Source organism: Taudactylus pleione, unplaced genomic scaffold (genome assembly GCF_031769625.1).
Source record: "Taudactylus pleione unplaced genomic scaffold, aTauple2 ptg000356l, whole genome shotgun sequence".
NCBI classification, from domain to species: domain Eukaryota; kingdom Metazoa; phylum Chordata; class Amphibia; order Anura; family Myobatrachidae; genus Taudactylus; species Taudactylus pleione.
Genome location: NW_028284757.1, coordinates 532,539 through 553,069, shown reverse-complemented (window position 1 = coordinate 553,069; position 20,531 = coordinate 532,539). Strand labels below are relative to the sequence as shown.

At 53.4% G+C, this 20,531-nt stretch overlaps 1 protein-coding gene across 2 annotated transcripts in view; it reads right to left on the bottom strand.

Annotated features, from left to right (window-relative positions):
* The window catches only part of LOC148508565 (anion exchange protein 2-like), a 414,596-nt gene that overhangs the window by 362,663 nt on the left and 31,402 nt on the right, over positions 1–20,531 (bottom strand). For both annotated transcript variants that reach the window (XM_088444359.1, XM_088444360.1), the window contains exon 2: positions 20,099–20,306. In XM_088444359.1, the coding sequence (XP_088300485.1) occupies positions 20,099–20,158 (60 nt within the window). In that variant the 5' untranslated portion in view covers positions 20,159–20,306. The remainder of the gene's footprint in view (positions 1–20,098; positions 20,307–20,531) is intronic.

The following is a 20,531-nucleotide window of genomic DNA, read 5'->3' as shown; positions in this document are numbered from 1 at the left end:
TCGCAGATCTTGGCACCTATTGGGCAATAACAAATAAATGAGCGTAGTTACCGGAATGTTATGGAGTGTGAGGACTAAGCCCTTGTCAGACACATCAAAATATATGACAGAGGGCCTGATTCAGTACGGATCGCAACTGTGATTGCAATAGCGATTACGCACTGCGATCATATGCTAATCCTCTGCGATCCCTATGCCGTCGCAGCACAACACCAGGACGCCCAACTTACCTTACACACATCCGTAATACTTAGCAAGACTGCAAAACCATCGGTAACATCGGAGCCTCACATACACTTGCACAAGGTCAGGATGCGTACGTCATCGCATTGGATAATTTATGCAGACCCCAGTAACGTCGTTCAACGCACTGGCACGCCTGCGTTTCACCAACCATTCTCTTATAAACAATGGAATTACTCTGAAGTGCAAAAAGTCATGGGATAGATGCTTAGCATCGTGTAGGACCCCCTCTGGCCGGACAAAGTGCAGTAACTCGATGTGGCATGGATTCCACAAGTGGACGGAAGAGCTCTGGAGAGATGGTGACGTATGACGTCTGGATAGCTTCCCACAGCTCCCTGATATTTGTAGGTGCAGGATTTGGGTGTGAATGGGCCTCTCCACCATGTCCCATAATGCTGGACTGGGTTAGAGTCGGGTGAACGTGGTGGCCACACCATTCACCAGAACACTCCACAAAGCTCTGCGAACCAATTCTGGACAACTTGGGACCGATGACAAGGCGCTTTATCCTGCTGGAAAAGTCCATCGCTGTGGGGGTACATGAAGTCCATGAAGGGCTGCAAATGGTCATCAAGCAAATCAACGTATCAGTTACCGGTCAATGACGTGCTCAGGAGGACCAGCAAACCCAACCCATGCCATGTGAACACCCCACACCATTATGTAACCACCACCAGCCTGCACGGTGTCTTGTTGACAACTTGGGTCCATGGCCTCACAGGGTCTGTGCCATACCCGACCCCTACTGTGGCCGGGTCCCAGTCCCGTAGCCGTCACCTCCCGCTCCCACACGTGTTAATGGCGGCCGCAGCACTGAAGGGGTTAACTCCTGTGCTGCAGCGCCATATTTGAAATGTATAGGCGCTAGGCACCCATTGTAAATGTATTACCAGTGCTAGGCGGTGAGTGTTCAAACGTATTTACAATTTACATTTTAATGTGCCGCGACCCCGGACCCTTTCCAGCAGCCGCGGCGATGCAAGGTGGACTACAAGGAAGCGCTGAGTGCTCCACGCTGCAGACTTGGAGTCTAACTCCCGGCGCCCCAGCTCCACTACACAGCGATGCTGCCGGACACCCGCCACTGGTGCAGCACACCGGAGGTTATGTAATCAGCCACTGCAGCCAGGACATAGTCCCGGGGCTGAAGGATTGTATGTCGGCCGACCGCTGGGGGACAGGGAGAGTCCGCTCCACGGACCCCCAGCATTGAAAGCATGCAATAGGGGCTGGTAGCGCCGAGGGACAGCTTTGTGTGGTGACCTCTCCATCTGCCTGGTATCAGAGACAGCTCAATCTGCCTGGTATCAGAGACAGCTTTGTGTGATGACCTCTCCATCTGCCTGGTATCAGAGACAGCTTTGTGTGGTGACATCTCCATCTGCCTGGTATCAGAGACAGCTTTGTGTGATGACCTCTCCATCTGCCTGGGATCAGAGACAGCTCAATCTGCCTGGTATCAGAGACAGCTTTGTGTGATGACCTCTCCATCTGCCTGGTATCAGAGACAGCTTTGTGTGATGACCTCTCCATCTGCCTGGGATCAGAGACAGCTCAATCTGCCTGGTATCAGAGACAGCTTTGTGTGATGACCTCTCCATCTGCCTGGTATCAGAGACAGCTTTGTGTGATGACCTCTCCATCTGCCTGGGATCAGAGACAGCTCAATCTGCCTGGTATCAGAGACAGCTTTGTGTGATGACCTCTCCATCTGCCTGGTATCAGAGACAGCTTTGTGTGATGACCTCTCCATCTGCCTGGGATCAGAGACAGCTCAATCTGCCTGGTATCAGAGACAGCTTTGTGTGATGACCTCTCCATCTGCCTGGTATCATAGACAGCTTTGTGTGGTGACTTCTCCATCTGCCTGGTATCAAAGACAGCTTTGTGTGGAGACGGCTCCATCTGCCTGGTATCAGAGACAGCTCCATCTGCCTGGTATCAGAGACAGCTTTGTGTGGTGACATCTCCATCTGCCTGTTATCAGAGACAGCTTTGTGTGATGACCTCTCTATCTGCCTGGTATCATAGACAGCTCAATCTGCCTGGTATCAGAGACAGCTTTGTGTGATGACCTCTCCATCTGCCTGGTATCAGAGACAGCTCAATCTGCCTGGTATCAGAGACAGCTTTGTGAGGTGACTGCTCCATCTGCCTGGTATCAGAGACAGCTTTGTGAGGTGACTGCTCCATCTGCCTGGGATCAGAGACAGCTTTGTGTGGTGACCTCTCCATCTGCCTGGGATCAGAGACAGCTTTGTGTGGTGACCTCTCCATCTGCCTGGTATCAGAGACAGCTTTGTGTGGAGACGGCTCCATCTGCCTGGTATCAGAGACAGCTTTGTGTGGTGACACCTCCATCTGCCTGGTATCAGAGACAGCTCCATCTGCCTGGTATCAGAGACAGCTTTGTGTGGTGACAGCTCCATCTGCCTGGTATCAGAGACAGCTCCATCTGCCTGGTATCAGAGACAGCTTTGTGTGGTGACAGCTCCATCTGCCTGGTATCAGAGACAGCTCCATCTGCCTGGTATCAGAGACAGCTTTGTGTGGTGACAGCTCCATCTGCCTGGTATCAGAGACAGCTTCATCTGCCTGGTATCAGAGACAGCTTTGTGTGGTGACAGCTCCATCTGCCTGGTATCAGAGACAGCTCCATCTGCCTGGTATCAGAGACAGCTTTGTGTGGTGACAGCTCCATCTGCCTGGTATCAGAGACAGCTTCATCTGCCTGGTATCAGAGACTGCTTTGTGTGGAGACGGCTCCATCTGCCTGGTATCAGAGACAGCTTTGTGTGTGACGGCTCCATCTGGCTGGTATCAGAGACAGCTCCATCTGCCTGGTATCAGAGACAGCTTTGTGTGGTGATGGCTCCATCTGCCTAGTGTCAGAGACAGCTCCATCTGTCTGGTATCAGAGACAGCTTTGTGTGATGACCGCTCCATCTGCCTGGTATCAGAGACAGCTTTGTGTGGAGACGGCTCCATCTGCCTGGTATCAGAGACAGCTTTGTGTGGTGACCTCTCCATCTGCCTGGTATCAGAGACAGCTTTGTGTGTGACCGCTCCATCTGTCTGGTACCAGAGACAGCTTTGTGTGTGACCGCTCCATCTGTCTGGTATCAGAGACAGCTTTGTGTGTGACCACTCCATCTGTCTGGTATCAGAGACAGTTTTGTGTGGTGACCTCTCCATCTGTCTGGTATCATAGACAGCTTTGTGTGTGACCTCTCCATCTGCCTGGTATCATAGACAGCCTTGTGTGTGACCTCTCCATCTGCCTGGTATCATAGACGGCTTTGTGTGATGACCTCTCCATCTGCCTGGTATCATAGACAGCTTTGTGTCGTGACCTCTCCATCTGCCTGGTATCAGAGACAGCTTTGTGTGGTGACATCTCCATCTGCCTGGTATCAGAGACAGCTTTGTGTGGTGACCTCTCCATCTGCCTGGTATCAGAGACAGCTTTGTGTGATGACATCTCCATCTGCCTGGTATCAGAGACAGCTTTGTGTGGTGACAGCTCCATCTGCCTGGTATCAGAGACAGCTCCATCTGCCTGGTATCAGAGACAGCTTTGTGTGGTGACCTCTCCATCTGCCTGGTATCAGAGACAGCTCCATCTGCCTGGTATCAGAGACAGCTTTGTGTGGTGACAGCTCCATCTGCCTGGTATCAGAGACAGCTCCATCTGCCTGGTATCAGAGACCGCTTTGTGTGGTGACCTCTCCATCTGCCTGGTATCAGAGACCGCTTTGTGTGGTGACCTCTCCATCTGCCTGGTATCAGAGACAGCTTTGTGTGGTGACATCTCCATCTGCCTGGTATCAGAGACAGCTTTGTGTGGTGACAGCTCCATCTGCCTGGTATCAGAGACAGCTCCATCTGCCTGGTATCAGAGACCGCTTTGTGTGGTGACCTCTCCATCTGCCTGGTATCAGAGACCGCTTTGTGTGGTGACCTCTCCATCTGCCTGGTATCAGAGACAGCTTTGTGTGGTGACAGCTCCATCTGCCTGGTATCAGAGACAGGTTTGTGTGATGACCTCTCCATCTGCCTGGTATCAGAGACAGCTTTGTGTGGTGACCTCTCCATCTGCCTGGTATCAGAGACAGCTTTGTGTGGTGACATCTCCATCTGCCTGGTATCAGAGACAGCTTTGTGTGGTGACAGCTCCATCTGCCTGGTATCAGAGACAGCTCCATCTGCCTGGTATCAGAGACAGCTTTGTGTGGTGACCTCTCCATCTGCCTGGTATCAGAGACAGCTTTGTGTGGTGACCTCTCCATCTGCCTGGGATCAGAGACAGCTTTGTGTGGTGACCTCTCTATCTGCCTGGTATCAGAGACAGCTTTGTGTGGTGACCTCTCCATCTGCCTGGTATCAGAGACAGCTTTGTGTGGTGACATCTCCATCTGCCTGGTATCAGAGACAGCTTTGTGTGGTGACCTCTCCATCTGCCTGTTATCAGAGACAGCTTTGTGTGGTGACCTCTCCATCTGCCTGGTATCAGAGACAGCTTTGTGTGGTGACCTCTCCATCTGCCTGGTATCAGAGACAGCTTTGTGTGGTGACCTCTCCATCTGCCTGGTATCAGAGACAGCTTTGTGTGGTGACCTCTCCATCTGCCTGGTATCAGAGACAGCTTTGTGTGGTGACCTCTCCATCTGCCTGGTATCAGAGACAGCTTTGTGTGGTGACCTCTCCATCTGCCTGGTATCAGAGACAGCTTTGTGTGTGACCGCTCCATCTGTCTGGAAGTATACTATATATAAAGAATACCCATCGATGGTATTTTGTTTCACGTTGCACTGAGCACGTTTAGCTGAACCCCCTACGTGCTGTGCCCCATTCCCTGATTGGCCCGCCACATTCCAGTATCTCACATTAGTGATACCCATAACTGCATAACAATCACAGAGACAAGTCGTAGGCGCACAAGTTACACTCCTAGGGGAGGAAAGATGGGAGGAGACACCAGCGAAGGGACAATCTACCCGCAGACCATCAGCAGGCGGAGTGGCCAATCTCCTCCCACACCTAGAATAGCACCAGAAAGAGCATGGCACGGTATGTGGTATTTGGGACATGCTTTCCAACCAGCATACATAGACCGCTCCTAGTTATTGGGATCATTCACCACAATTTTGCAATGTAAAAGATCTGGGGTTCAGTCACCAGCTCTGAGCAGGCAATGATCACCATCACTGGCGTAGTCACACTGGGATAGTAATGGATTCCTCTAGGAAAATCCCAAACACAGAAATCTTGGGGCCCAGTGGATATTTTGTTACCCCCTGCTTGTCAGACTGTATCTGAGACTGGAACATTCTAGCTATATATAGTATACTGTATATACTGCTGGGTATCCTTTGTTTTACTACATCTCTGTGTTTTGTTTGAATTGACGCATATTTTCGTGCTGAATGTGTATTTCCTGTCTTCCCGTCACAATGTAACCGTATAGCGCACGTTTTCTGGGTTAACTTGTGTGTTTGGGGTTTCTTGTGAAAAGCATAGAGCTGTAAATCGCTCATTCTTGCGTAGGCTTGGTCTCGGTGCCTGCGCAGCGGGAAAGCACACAAGATACATACATCCATTTCCATCACCCCCATTATTGTCCGCAATCACTAACTCCCTCCATACTGGTCTTCCCCTACCATGTATTTCTCACTAATGCTCTGCAATTGTTCACACTGGCTGCCTGTTATTAATGACTGCAGTATGAACATACATCTCACCGGTCTACATATATCTCGCCCCCTCTGCTCTGCGCAACATCTGCAGCTTTCTTCCATGCTCATTACCTGCTCCCAGTCATAGATACCTCAGTACCTTCTAAATTCCAGAACCACCTATTTACCCTTCCAACACTACTCTACCCAATTACCTCCCTTCTAAACAGTTCTAACAAAATTTACATGTGTTCTTTATCTACACAACCTTCTAACCCCAGATCAACCTCACTGTGTCACTGGATCGTACAGCCCCCCAGAAACGTTTCACCCCTATAATTTAGCTGGGCTTAAATACTATATGTGACCCTGACCCTCATGTATTAAACTCTTATTGTACTATAGAGTGTATGCTTGTGAGTAACGCCAACCGACTGAGTTGTTACTATGTTCATGTCCAGTCTCATTTTAATACTGCGCCTGTTTCCGATTGTAAAAATACAGCGACGCACGCTGGCGCTATACACATATTGAGTAACATTATCAATATTACTATGTAAGTTATATCAGACCTGGTAATCCCCAGTGTTACTGCAATCAGTACCTATATTTGTGCACATACCCCAAGGGGCATGGATGTGCCAGTCCTGATGAGCACAGGGGTCAGCGAGCCCAGTTATTGTGCCACATCCAAGATCAAATTCCACCCAAATGCCATTCTTTTCCCTAATGAAGGGGAATCGGGTCATCGTGGTGCAGCTGCAGAGCCAGGATAGCGCACATCATGGAGGGGGGAGGGGTCCTTACACTGAGGCAGGTCTGCAATAATCTGCAATCAGCCCTCACAACAGGTGCAGAACGTCTATTACTATAACACAGGTGCAGAACGTCTATTACTATAATACAGGTGCAGAACGTCTATTACTATAACACAGGTGCAGAACGTCTATTACTATAACACAGGTGCAGAACGTCTATTACTATAACACAGGTGCAGAACGTCTATTACTATAACACAGGTGCAGAACGTCTATTACTATAACACAGGTGCAGAACGTCTATTACTATAATACAGGTGCAGAACGTCTATTACTATAATACAGGTGCAGAACGTCTATTACTATAATACAGGTGCAGAACGTCTATTACTATAACACAGGTGCAGAACGTCTATTACTATAACACAGGTGCAGAACGTCTATTACTATAACACAGGTGCAGAACGTCTATTACTATAACACAGGTGCAGAACGTCTATTACTATAACACAGGTGCAGAACGTCTATTACTATAATACAGGTGCAGAACGTCTATTACTATAACACAGGTGCAGAACGTCTATTACTATAATACAGGTGCAGAACGTCTATTACTATAATACAGGTGCAGAACGTCTATTACTATAACACAGGTGCAGAACGTCTATTACTATAACACAGGTGCAGAACGTCTATTACTATAATACAGGTGCAGAACGTCTATTACTATAACACAGGTGCAGAACGTCTATTACTATAACACAGGTGCAGAACGTCTATTACTATAATACAGGTGCAGAACGTCTATTACTATAACACAGGTGCAGAACGTCTATTACTATAACACAGGTGCAGAACGTCTATTACTATAACACAGGTGCAGAACGTCTATTACTATAATACAGGTGCAGAACGTCTATTACTTTTGTGTGTTTTAAATTTTGTGTTGAGTTGGGCAAATTGCACCAAGAAATTAACCTGCCGAAGTGACCGTGGTAACACCCCCCCACACACCCCACAGTACAAGTGACCGTGTCCTCTGAAACCCTTCATCTACTTTTAATAATCTCCATCGGCAAAAAGCAACTTAATTACTATGTAACACCTGGCGCACCAGTACCCGCAACCTCAGCAAGGAACAGCCTACACCCAGCTCCATCCATCACCTGGCGCACCAGTACCCGCAACCTCAGCAAGGAACAGCCTACACCCAGCTCCATCCATCACCTGCACACCAGTACCCACATCCTCAGCAAGGAACAGCCTACACCCAACTCCTTCCATCACCTGGCGCACCAGTACCCGCAACCTCAGCAAGGAACAGCCTACACCCAGCTCCATCCATCACCTGGCGCACCAGTACCCACATCCTCAGCAAGGAACAGCCTACACCCAACTCCTTCCATCACCTGGCGCACCAGTACCCGCAACCTCAGCAAGGAACAGCCTACGCCCAGCTCCATCCATCACCTGGCGCACCAGTACCCACATCCTCAGCAAGGAACAGCCTACACCCAACTCCTTCCATCACCTGGCGCACCAGTACCCGCAACCTCAGCAAGGAACAGCCTACGCCCAGCTCCTTCCATCACCTGGCGCACCAGTACCCGCAACCTCAGCAATGAACAGCCTACGCCCAGCTCCTTCCATCACCTGGCGCACCAGTACCCGCAACCTCAGCAAGGAACAGCCTACGCCCAGCTCCTTCCATCACCTGGCACACCAGTACCCGCAACCTCAGCAAGGAACAGCCTACACCCAGCTCCTTCCATCACCAGGTGCACTAGTACCCACATCCTCAGCAAGGAACAGCCTACACCCAACTCCTTCCATCACCTGGCGCACCAGTACCCGCAACCTCAGCAAGGAACAGCCTACGCCCAGCTCCATCCATCACCTGGCGCACCAGTACCCACATCCTCAGCAAGGAACAGCCTACACCCAACTCCTTCCATCACCTGGCGCACCAGTACTCGCAACCTCAGCAAGGAACAGCCTACGCCCAGCTCCTTCCATCACCTGGCGCACCAGTACCCGCAACCTCAGCAAGGAACAGCCTACGCCCAGCTCCTTCCATCACCTGGCGCACCAGTACCCGCAACCTCAGCAAGGAACAGCCTACGCCCAGCTCCTTCCATCACCTGGCGCACCAGTACCCGCAACCTCAGCAAGGAACAGCCTACACCCATCTCCTTCCATCACCAGGTGCACTAGTACCCACATCCTCAGCAAGGAACAGCCTACGCCCAGCTCCTTCCATCACCTGGCGCACCAGTACCCGCAAACTCAGCAAGGAACAGCCTACCCCCAGCTCCTTACATCACCTGGCGCACCAGTACCCACAACCTCAGCAAGGAACAGCCTACGCCCAGCTCCTTCCATCACCTGGTGCACTAGTACCCACATCCTCAGCAAGGAACAGCCTACGCCCAGCTCCTTCCATCACCTGGCACACCAGTACCCACATCCTCAGAAAGGAACAGCCTACGTCCAGCTCCTTCCATCAGCTGGTGGACCAGTACCAGTAACCTCAGCAAGGAACAGTCTACGCCCAGCTCCTTCCATCAGCTGGTGGACCAGTACCAGTAACCTCAGCAAGGAACAGTCTACGCCCAGCTCCTTCCATCAGCTGGTGGACCAGTACCAGTAACCTCAGCAAGGAACAGTCTACGCCCAGCTCCTTCCATCAGCTGGTGGACCAGTACCAGTAACCTCAGCAAGGAACAGTCTACGCCCAGCTCCTTCCATCAGCTGGTGGACATGACACGATCTTGCTCTGCAATTCCATGTGATGCAGCATAAATCTATAATGAGAAGGTGAAGATGTTCTGCGCTTCGCATATGGGAACTACAGACCTAACTTAATGAAAACACACAACCTGACAGTGATCTATTTCTGTACATTTATCAGCCAAAAACAAAACAATGATTCCAGTGTCCTTGTAACCGAGGATAATAAACTTTATCTTAAGATATCTCATTGGAATTCCCCCTCCGGAAGCTCTGGAGATAAGACATTATTGTGTGATAGTCACACACGCTTATCAGTTCTTCAGAAACTACCTGACTATCACTAGTAATAATGTTAGGACACTCTGGCAGAGCGCTCGCTCTGAATCAGGGCGTCTTTTTTTTTTTTCTTGGAGCGGCCTCCTGGCCGCTCGCATTGCTGTGAGTTACCACCCACAGCTAATGGGAGTGGCCAGGAAGATGGTCTTGACCATCGCGACCATCAGGCTTGTGACGAGACCCTTGTGGTAGGGTCTCGTGGCCGCAAGCCCCAGACAGCTTTCTGCTCAAACAGAGCTGAAAGCTCTCCCACTGACATTACTTGTGATGTCAGTGGGGCCGGCCCCAAATGGTAGGCATTCACCATCACAAAGGTCACACCCTGGTATCACCATCACAAAGGTCGCACCCTGGTATCACCATCACCGGTCACAAAGGTTACCCCCTGGTATCACCATCACTGGTCACAAAGGTCACACCCTGGCATCACCATCACCGGGAACAAAGGTCGCACCCTGGTATCACCATCACAAAGGTGGCACCCTGGTATCACCATCACCGGTCACAAAGGTCACCCCCTGGTATCACCATCACTGGTCACAAAGGTCACACCCTGGCATCACCATCACCGGGAACAAAGGTCGCACCCTGGTATCACCATCACAAAGGTCGCACCCTGGTATCACCATCACTGGTCATAAAGGTCACCCCCTGGTATCATCATCACCGGGAATAAAGGTCGTACCCTGGTATCACCATCACCAGTCACAAAGGTCACCCCCTGGTATCACCATCACCGGTCACAAAGGTCGCACCCTGGTATCACCATCACCGGTCACAAAGGTCACCCCCTGGTATCACCATCACCGGGAATAAAGGTCGCACCCTGGTATCACCAGTCACAAAGGTCACCCCCTGGTATCACCATGACCGGTCACAAAGGTCACCCCCTGGTATCACCATCACCGGTCACAAAGGTCACACCCTGGTATCACCATCACCGGGAATAAAGGTCGCACCCTGGTATCACCATCACCGGGAATAAAGGTCACCCCCTGGTATCACCATGACCGGTCACAAAGGTCACCCCCTGGTATCACCATCACCGGTCACAAAGGTCACACCCTGGTATCACCATCACCGGGAATAAAGGTCGCACCCTGGTATCACCATCACCGGGAATAAAGGTCGCACCCTGGTATCACCATCACCGGGAACAAAGGTCGCACCCTGGTATCACCATCACCGGGAACAAAGGTCGCACCCTGGTAAACCATCACCGGGAACAAAGGTCGCACCCTGGTAAACCATCACCGGGAACAAAGGTCGCACCCTGGTATCACCATCATCGGGAACAAAGATCACCCCCTGGTATCACCATCACTGGTCGCAAAGGTCACACCCTGGTATCACCATCACTGGTCGCAAAGGTCACACCCTGGTATCACCATCACTGGGAACAAAGGTCGCACCGTGGTATCACCATCACCGGGAACAGAGGTCGCACCCTGGTATCACCATCACCAGGAACAGAGGTCGCACCCTGCTATCACCATCACCGGGAACAGATGTCGCACCCTGGTATCACCATCATTGGTCAAAGATGTCGCACCCTGGTATCACCATCACCGGGAAGAAAGGTCGCACCCTGGTATCACCATCATCGGGAAGAAAGGTCACACCCTGGTATCACCATCACCGGTCACAAAGGTCACACCTTTGGCCAGGCTGCGGAGGCTGAAGCTTACCGCAGCCCGATCGGGTCCTGGTCACTTGGTTGGCCAGGAAATCAGCACCCACTGATACAGGGAATCGGTATGAAATACCGCCGGCCGAACAGTTCGATTCCCGGCAGCGCCTGGCCGACAAAAGCAGAGTTCCCGGCAGCGGAAGCCCGACAGCGCTGGAAATCCCGATCGTCGCTAAGGTAAGTATAAACTAACCCCGACTCGCCCACTGCTCAGCCCCACAATCACCACAGCATGTCAATCAAGCTGCGACTTGGGGGGGGGGGGTTCATAGGATCGTTCTGCACATGTGCAGACCCCAAAACAACAGAAGTAGGCTCTTTATGTTGCCTACAGCTTCATGTGAGCCCTACCGCTACCTGTGATCCCAACCGCTGCCCGTGATCCCTACCGCTGCCCGTGATCCCTACAGCTGCCCGTGAGTCCTACCGCTTCATGCGAGTCCTACCGCTGCCAGTGATCCCTACCGCTGCCAGTGATCCCTACCGCTGCCAGTGATCCCTACCGCTGCCAGTGATCCCTACCGCTGCCAGTGATCCCTACCGCTGCCAGTGATCCCTACCGCTGCCAGTGATCCCTACCGCTGCCAGTGATCCCTACCGCTGCCAGTGATCCCTACCGCTGCCAGTGATCCCTACCGCTGCCTGCCCGTGTTCCCTACCGCTGCCTGCCCGTGTTCCCTACCGCTGCCTGCCCGTGTTCCCTACCGCTGCCTGCCCGTGTTCCCTACCGCTGCCTGCCCGTGTTCCCTACCGCTGCCTGCCCGTGTTCCCTACCGCTGCCTGCCCGTGTTCCCTACCGCTGCCTGCCCGTGTTCCCTACCGCTGCCTGCCCGTGTTCCCTACCGCTGCCTGCCCGTGTTCCCTACCGCTGCCTGCCCGTGTTCCCTACCGCTGCCTGCCCGTGTTCCCTACCGCTGCCTGCCCGTGTTCCCTACTGCTGTCCGTGATCCCTACCGCTGCCCGTGATCCCTACCGCTGCCCGTGATCCCTACCACAATGTATATATAGTTCAGCCCCATCTGCAGATATAGTGGAGTAAGAGTGAGGTCAGGGCTGCATACAGTACGCTGGGGAACCCCAGTATTTCCCAATGTAGTGATGGTAATAAGGACGTTTCTAGTCACAGCTGTGAGAACGTTGTGAAACCTTTTTCAGCCACTGGAGCTGCGAGCGCCATCAGCACGGCTGTCACTGTCTGCGATCAGCTGGCACTGAGTGTCTCTATCAGCGAGGACAGAACGCCCGGTAACATGGGGAAAGGTGATAAAACTGATGTGCCAACTAGCAAGGGGCCTCGGGCAGAGGAGGACACAGCGCCAATGTCATCACAGATTATCTTCCATTGCGTATGTGCAAAAAAGTCTGAGAACCCCTTTGGCGCCTGCGTCCTACTTAGGATACGCTGCTGTGTATGGGAGCGCTGGCATCGGGAATGGCGAGGGAACACAATGGGCATTAATGTGAATGTATCAGAGATCCCAGTGATTATCCCATATGAGCCTAATGGTGATAACGGAGCTTCATGTCTCATCACTAAGCGGGAGACGGGCAGGACCAGCCGCCCATAGTGTGCGGGCAGGGCCCTCGTACTTCTCTGTCTGTTATTACCCACTCTGTGCCATTACTGGTTTCTTCCCAAGTACAGAATAAAGCGCAACGGAATATACTGCGCTGTATATGAACCTGACAGTACTATTCCTTCTCACGTACAGACCTACTTATCATTCGGTTCTTTTTTTACAAAAAAAATTAAAATAAATAAAAAAAAAGGCATTTTCACACCCGATTTACATTTTAGTTTCTCATTAATTTATTAAAGGGCTTTTGGAGCAGTTTTAATAAAAAAAAAAAAAAACTGCCCCAATCCCTTCAATTCACATTTTCTTAGCAAACAAATCACATCTAACGTACTTAATAATAGCGCCCAGAATTTCCCCCGCTTCCCCGTCTCCTGCGCTGCTCCAACCAGCCCGGTCATCAGCTGTGGGGTCTGGGGGTGTGGCGCTAGATGTGGGGTCAGGGGGTGTGGCGCTAGATGTGGGGTCAGGGGGTGTGGCGCCAGCTGTGGGGTCTGCGGGTGTGGCGCCAGCTGTGGGTGTGGCACCAGCTGTGGGGTCTGGCGCTAGCTGTGGGGTCTGGCGCCAGCTGTGGGGTCTGGCGGTGTGGCGCTAGCTGTGGGTGAGGCGCCAGTTGTGGGGTCTGGCGCTAGATGTGGGGTCTGGGGGTGTGGCACCAGCTGTGGGGTCTGGGGGTGTGGCGCCAGCTGTGGGGTCTGGGGGTGTGGTGCCAGCTGTGGGGTCTGGGGGTGTGGCGCCAGCTGTGGGGTGTGGCGCTAGATGTGGGGTCAGGGGGTGTGGCGCTAGATGTGGGGTCTGGGGGTGTGGCGCTAGATGTGGGGTCTGGGGGTGTGGCGCTAGCTGTGGGGTCTGGGGGTGTGGCGCTAGCTGTGGGTGTGGCACTAGATGTGGGGTCTGGGGGTGTGGCGCTAGCTGTGGGGTCTGGGGGTGTGGCGCTAGCTGTGGGGTCTGGGGGTGTGGCACTAGCTGTGGGGTCTGGGGGTGTGGCACTAGCTGTGGGGTCTGGGGGTGTGGCGCCAGCTGTGGGGTCTGGCACTAGCTGTGGGGTCTGGGGGTGTGGCGCGAGCTGTGGGGTCTGGGGGTGTGGCGCCAGCTGTGGGGTCTGGGGGTGTGGCGCCAGCTGTGGGGTCTGGGGGTGTGGCGCCACATGTGGGGTCAGGGGGTGTGGCGCCACATGTGGGGTCAGGGGGTGTGGCGCCACATGTGGGGTCAGGGGGTGTGGCGCCACATGTGGGGTCAGGGGGTGTGGCGCCACATGTGGGGTCAGGGGGTGTGGCGCCACATGTGGGGTCAGGGGGTGTGGCGCCACATGTGGGGTCAGGGGGTGTGGCGCCACATGTGGGGTCAGGGGGTGTGGCGCCACATGTGGGGTCTGCGGGTGTGGCGCCACATGTGGGGTCTGCGGGTGTGGCGCCAGCTGTGGGGTCTGCGGGTGTGGCGCCAGCTGTGGGGTCTGGGGGTGTGGCGCTAGTTGTGGGTGTGGCGCTAGCTGTGGGGCCTGGGGGTGTGGCGCTAGCTGTGGGTGTGGCGCCAGCTGTGGGGTCTGGGGGTGTGGCGCCAGCTGTGGGGTCTGGGGGTGTGGCACCAGCTGTGGGGTCTGGGGGTGTGGCGCCAGCTGTGGGGTCTGGGGGTGTGGCGCCAGCTGTGGGGTCTGGGGGTGTGGCGCCAGCTGTGGGGTCTGGGGGTGTGGCGCCAGCTGTGGGGTCTGGGGGTGTGGCGCCAGCTGTGGGGTCTGGGGGTGTGGCGCCAGCTGTGGGGTCTGGGGGGTGTGGCGCCAGCTGTGGGGTCTGGGGGTGTGGCGCCAGCTGTGGGGTCTGGGGGTGTGGCGCCAGCTGTGGGGTCTGGGGGTGTGGCGCCAGCTGTGGGGTCTGGGGGTGTGGCGCCAGCTGTGGGGTCTGGGGGTGTGGCGCCAGCTGTGGGGTCTGGGGGTGTGGCGCCAGCTGTGGGGTCTGGGGGTGTGGCGCCAGCTGTGGGGTCTGGGGGTGTGGCGCCAGCTGTGGGGTCTGGGGGTGTGGCGCCAGCTGTGGGGTCTGGGGGTGTGGCGCCAGCTGTGGGGTCTGGGGGTGTGGCGCCAGCTGTGGGGTCTGGGGGTGTGGCGCCAGCTGTGGGGTCTGGGGGTGTGGCGCCAGCTGTGGGGTCTGGGGGTGTGGCGCCAGCTGTGGGGTCTGGGGGTGTGGCGCTAGCTGTGGGGTCTGGGGGTGTGGCGCTAGCTGTGGGGTCTGGGGGTGTGGCGCTAGCTGTGGGTGTGGAACTAGATGTGGGGTCTGGCGCTAGATGTGGAGATTGGGGGTGTGGCGCTAGCTGTGGGGTCTGGGGGTGTGGTGCTTGATGTGGGGTCTGGGGGTGAGGCGCTAGCTGTGGGGTCTGGGGGTGAGGCGCTAGCTGTGGGGTCTGGGGGTGTGGCGCTAGCTGTGGGGTCTTGGGGGTGTGGCACTAGATGTGGGGTCTGGGGGTGTGGCACTAGATGTGGGGTCTGGGGGTGTGGCGCTAGCTGTGCGGTCTGGGGGTGTGGCGCTAGCTGTGGGTGTGGCACTAGATGTGAGGTCTGGGGGTGTGGCGCTAGCTGTGGGTGTGACACTAGATGTGGGGTCTGGGGGTGTGGCGCTAGCTGTGGGGTCTGGGGGTGTGGCGCTAGCTGTGGGGTCTGGGGGTGTGGCGCTAGCTGTGGGTGTGGCGCTAGATGTGGGGTCTGGGGGTGTGGTGCTAAATGTGGGTGTGGCGCTAGCTGTGGGGTCTGGGGGTGTGGCGCCAGCTGTGGGGTCTGGGGGTGTGGCGCCAGCTGTGGGGTCTGGGGGTGTGGCGCCAGCTGTGGGGTCTGGGGGTGTGGCGCCAGCTGTGGGGTCTGGGGGTGTGGCGCCAGCTGTGGGGTCTGGGGGTGTGGCGCTAGCTGTGGGTGTGGAACTAGATGTGGGGTCTGGCGCTAGATGTGGAGATTGGGGGTGTGGCGCTAGCTGTGGGGTCTGGGGGTGTGGTGCTTGATGTGGGGTCTGGGGGTGTGGCGCTAGATGTGGGGTCTGGGGGTGTGGCGCTAGATGTGGGGTCTGGGGGTGTGGCGCTAGATGTGGGGTCTGGGGGTGTGGCGCCAGCTGTGGGGTCTGGGGGTGTGGCGCCAGCTGTGGGGTCTGGGGGTGTGGCGCCAGCTGTGGGGTCTGGGGGTGTGGCGCCAGCTGTGGGTGTGGCACTAGATGTGGGGTCTGGGGGTGTGGCGCTAGCTGTGGGTGTGGCACTAGATGTGTGGTCTGGGGGTGTGGCGCCAGCTGTGGGGTCTGGGGGTGTGGCACTAGATGTGGGGTCTGGCGCTAGCTGTGGGGTCTGGGGGTGTGGCACTAGCTGTGGGGTCTGGGGGTGTGGCGCTAGCTGTAGGGTCTGGGGGTGTGGCGCCAGCTGTAGGGTCTGGGGGTGTGTTGCGCCAGCTGTAGGGTCTGGGGGTGTGGCGCTAGAAGTGGGGTCTGTGGGTGTGGCGCTAGCTGTGGAGTCTGGCGCTAGCTGTGGGGTCTGCGGGTGTGGCGCTAGCTGTGGGTGTGGGCCAGCTGTGGGGTCTGGGGGTGTGGCGCCAGCTGTGGGATCTGGGGGTGTGGCGCCAGCTGTGGGGTCTGGGGGTGTGGCACCAGCTGTGGGTGTGGCGCTAGCTGTGGGGTCTGGGGGTGTGGCACTAGCTGTGGGGTCTGGGGGTGTGGCGCTAGCTGGGGGGTCTGGGGGTGTGGCGCTAGCTGTGGGGTCTGGGGGTGTGGCGCTAGCTGGGGGGTCTGGGGGTGTGGCGCTAGATGTGGGTGTGGCACTAGATGTGGGGTCTGGGGGTGTGACGCTAGCTGTGGGGTCTGGGGGTGTGGCGCTAGCTGTGGGGTCTGGGGGTGTGGCGCTAGCTGTGGGGTCTGGGGGTGTGGCGCTAGCTGTGCAGTCTGGGGGTGTGGCGCTAGCTGTGCAGTCTGGGGGTGTGGCGCTAGCTGTGCAGTCTGGGGGTGTGGCGCTAGCTGTGGGTGTGGCACTAGATGTGGGGTCTGGGGGTGTGGTGCTAAATGTGGGTGTGGCGCTAGCTGTGGGGTCAGGGGGTGTGGCGCTAGCTGTGGGGTCTGGGGGTGTGGCGCTAGCTGTGGGTGTGGTGATAGATGTGGGGTATGGGGGTGTAGCGCTAGCTGTGGGGTCTGGGGGTGTGGCGCTAGCTGTGGGTTTGGCACTAGATGTGGGGTCTGGGGGTGTGGCGCTAGCTGTGGGTGTGGCACTAGATGTGGGGTCTGGGGGTGTGGCGCTAGATGTGGGGTCTGGGGGTGTGGTGCTAAATGTGGGTGTGGCGCTAGCTGTGGGGTCTGGGGGTGTGGCGCTAGCTGTGGGGTCTGGGGGTGTGGCGCTAGCTGTGGGTGTGGCACTAGATGTGGGGTCTGGCGCTAGCTGTGGGGTCTGGGGGTGTGGCGCTAGCTGTGGGGTCTGGCGCTAGATGTGGGGTCTGGGGGTGTGGCGCCAGCTGTAGGGTCTGGGGGTGTGGCGCCAGCTGTAGGGTCTGGGGGTGTGGCGCCAGCTGTAGGGTCTGGGGGTGTGGCGCCAGCTGTAGGGTCTGGGGGTGTGGCGCCAGCTGTAGGGTCTGGGGGTGTGGCGCCAGCTGTAGGGTCTGGGGGTGTGGCGCCAGCTGTAGGGTCTGGGGGTGTAATATGGATAATATATGTAATGATATGGTGGATAAATGACGGGATAGAAAGGAGATATATAGGATGTAATGTATGTACATATAGCTGTGCGGGGATATGGAGGATAAATGACAGGATAGAAAGGAGATATATAGGATGTAATGTATGTACATATAGCTGTGCGGGGATACGGAGGATAAATGACAGGATAGAGAGGAGATATATAGGATGTAATGTATGTACATATAGCTGTGCGGGGATATGGAGGATAAATGACAGGATAGAAAGGAGATATATAGGATGTAATGTATGTACATATAGCTGTGCAGGGATACGGAGGATAAATGACGGGATAGAAAGGAGATATATAGGATGTAATGTATGTACATATAGCTGTGCGGGGATACGGAGGATAAATGACAGGATAGAGAGGAGATATATAGGATGTAATGTATGTACATATAGCTGTGCGGGGATACGGAGGATAAATGACAGGATAGAGAGGAGATATATAGGATGTAATGTATGTACATATAGCTGTGCGGGGATATGGAGGATAAATGACGGGATAGAAAGGAGATATATAGGATGTAATGTATGTACATATAGCTGTGCGGGGATATGGAGGATAAATGACAGGATAGAGAGGAGATATATAGGATGTAATGTATGTACATATAGCTGTGCGGGGATATGGAGGATAAATGACAGGATAGAAAGGAGATATATAGGATGTAATGTATGTACATATAGCTGTGCGGGGATATGGAGGATAAATGACGGGATAGAGAGGAGATATATAGGATGTAATGTATGTACATATAGCTGTGCGGGGATATGGAGGATAAATGACGGGATAGAAAGGAGATATATAGGATGTAATGTATGTACATAGAGCTGTGCGGGGATATGGAGGATAAATGACAGGATAGAAAGGAGATATATAGGATGTAATGTATGTACATAGAGCTGTGCGGGGATATGGAGGATAAATGACGGGATAGAAAGGAGATATATAGGATGTAATGTATGTACATAGAGCTGTGCGGGGATATGGAGGATAAATGACGGGATAGAAAGGAGATATATAGGATGTAATGTATGTACATAGAGCTGTGCGGGGATATGGAGGATAAATGACAGGATAGAAAGGAGATATATAGGATGTAATGTATGTACATATAGCTGTGCGGGGATATGGAGGATAAATGACAGGATAGAAAGGAGATATATAGGATGTAATGTATGTACATATAGCTGTGCGGGGATATGGAGGATAAATGACGGGATAGAAAGGAGATATATAGGATGTAATGTATGTACATATAGCTGTGCGGGGATATGGAGGATAAATGACGGGATAGAAAGGAGATATATAGGATGTAATGTATGTACATATAGCTGTGCGGGGATATATAGGATGTAATGTATGTACATATAGCTGTGCGGGGATACGGAGGATAAATGACAGGATAGAGAGGAGATATATAGGATGTAATGTATGTACATATAGCTGTGCGGGGATATGGAGGATAAATGACAGGATAGAAAGGAGATATATAGGATGTAATGTATGTACATATAGCTGTGCGGGGATACGGAGGATAAATGACAGGATAGAAAGGAGATATTACACCCTATATATGTGCATTGTACATTGATGGGATAGGGTGGGGGGTGTCTATGTAGTGTGAGGTGTGGGTACATTATAGATATTGGAGATGTTGGGTGTTGTGTAAGGGTAGTATGTACTAACATGGGTTAATGTATATAAGGGTGGATGTGCTGGTAATAGGTACCAGTAGGTTATGTGTTAAGGATACAAATTATCGGATGCACGGATCCCTGTGTGATAATGTTGTTATTGGATGAAGTTTCGGTATTAATCACATAGGACAGACAGAGGTCTCTATATTATATCCTCTGGGTGCAGCAATAGTGCAAATTAATTTAAACTCTTCTTTATCAACCTGATGTAATCCCTCTCCCCATTTATATACATGACCTATGTATGTCTGGTGTATACATTATACATAGAGGCATGACCTATGTATGTCTGGTGCATACATTATACATAGAGGCATGACCTATGTATGTCTGGTGCATACATTATACATAGAGGCATGACCTATAAATGTCTGGTGCATACATTATACATAGAGGCATGACCTATGTATGTCTGGTGCATACATTATACATAGAGGCATGACCTATGTATGTCTGGTGTATACATTATACATAGAGGCATGACCTATAAATGTCTGGTGTATATATTATACATAGAGGCATGACCTATGTATGTGTGGTGTATATATTATACATAGAGGCATGACCTATGTTTGGCTGGTGTATACATTATACATAGAGGCATGACCTATGTATGTCTGGTACATACAGTCCTGTCTTATAATTCGCTAATGTTTATATTCTAGCAAGTCAATGACCTACATGCAGTAGTACTTACACTCTGTATAGCAGATGACACAATTTCATGGATCTCAGAAGACACCTGGGAGCTGCTCATGGCAGAGATAGGAAAAGATGATGATCAAGAGTGAGGTAGTGTACCCAATATAAGACAGAAACGTTTCGATAACATCTGAATCAGAGGCTCTTTGTCAGCCCTTCTCCTTAACGCACTCTCGCCGTGGGAGGCGTAGGGGCATCATAACCTATAGACACCAAAACACGAACAGAATATTGTTTTAATGCTTTCATGATTGTAGTTCAACATACAATAAACACTACAATAATGTGGAAGGATAGGGATCTGGTAGTACTAGGAGGTAGGAGGTAAGAGTAGAAATCAGGTAGGAGTGGGAAGGAAGAACAAGGATGAGGTAGGAGTGGGAAGGAAGAACAAGGATGAGGTAGGAGTGGGAAGGAAGGGCAGGGAT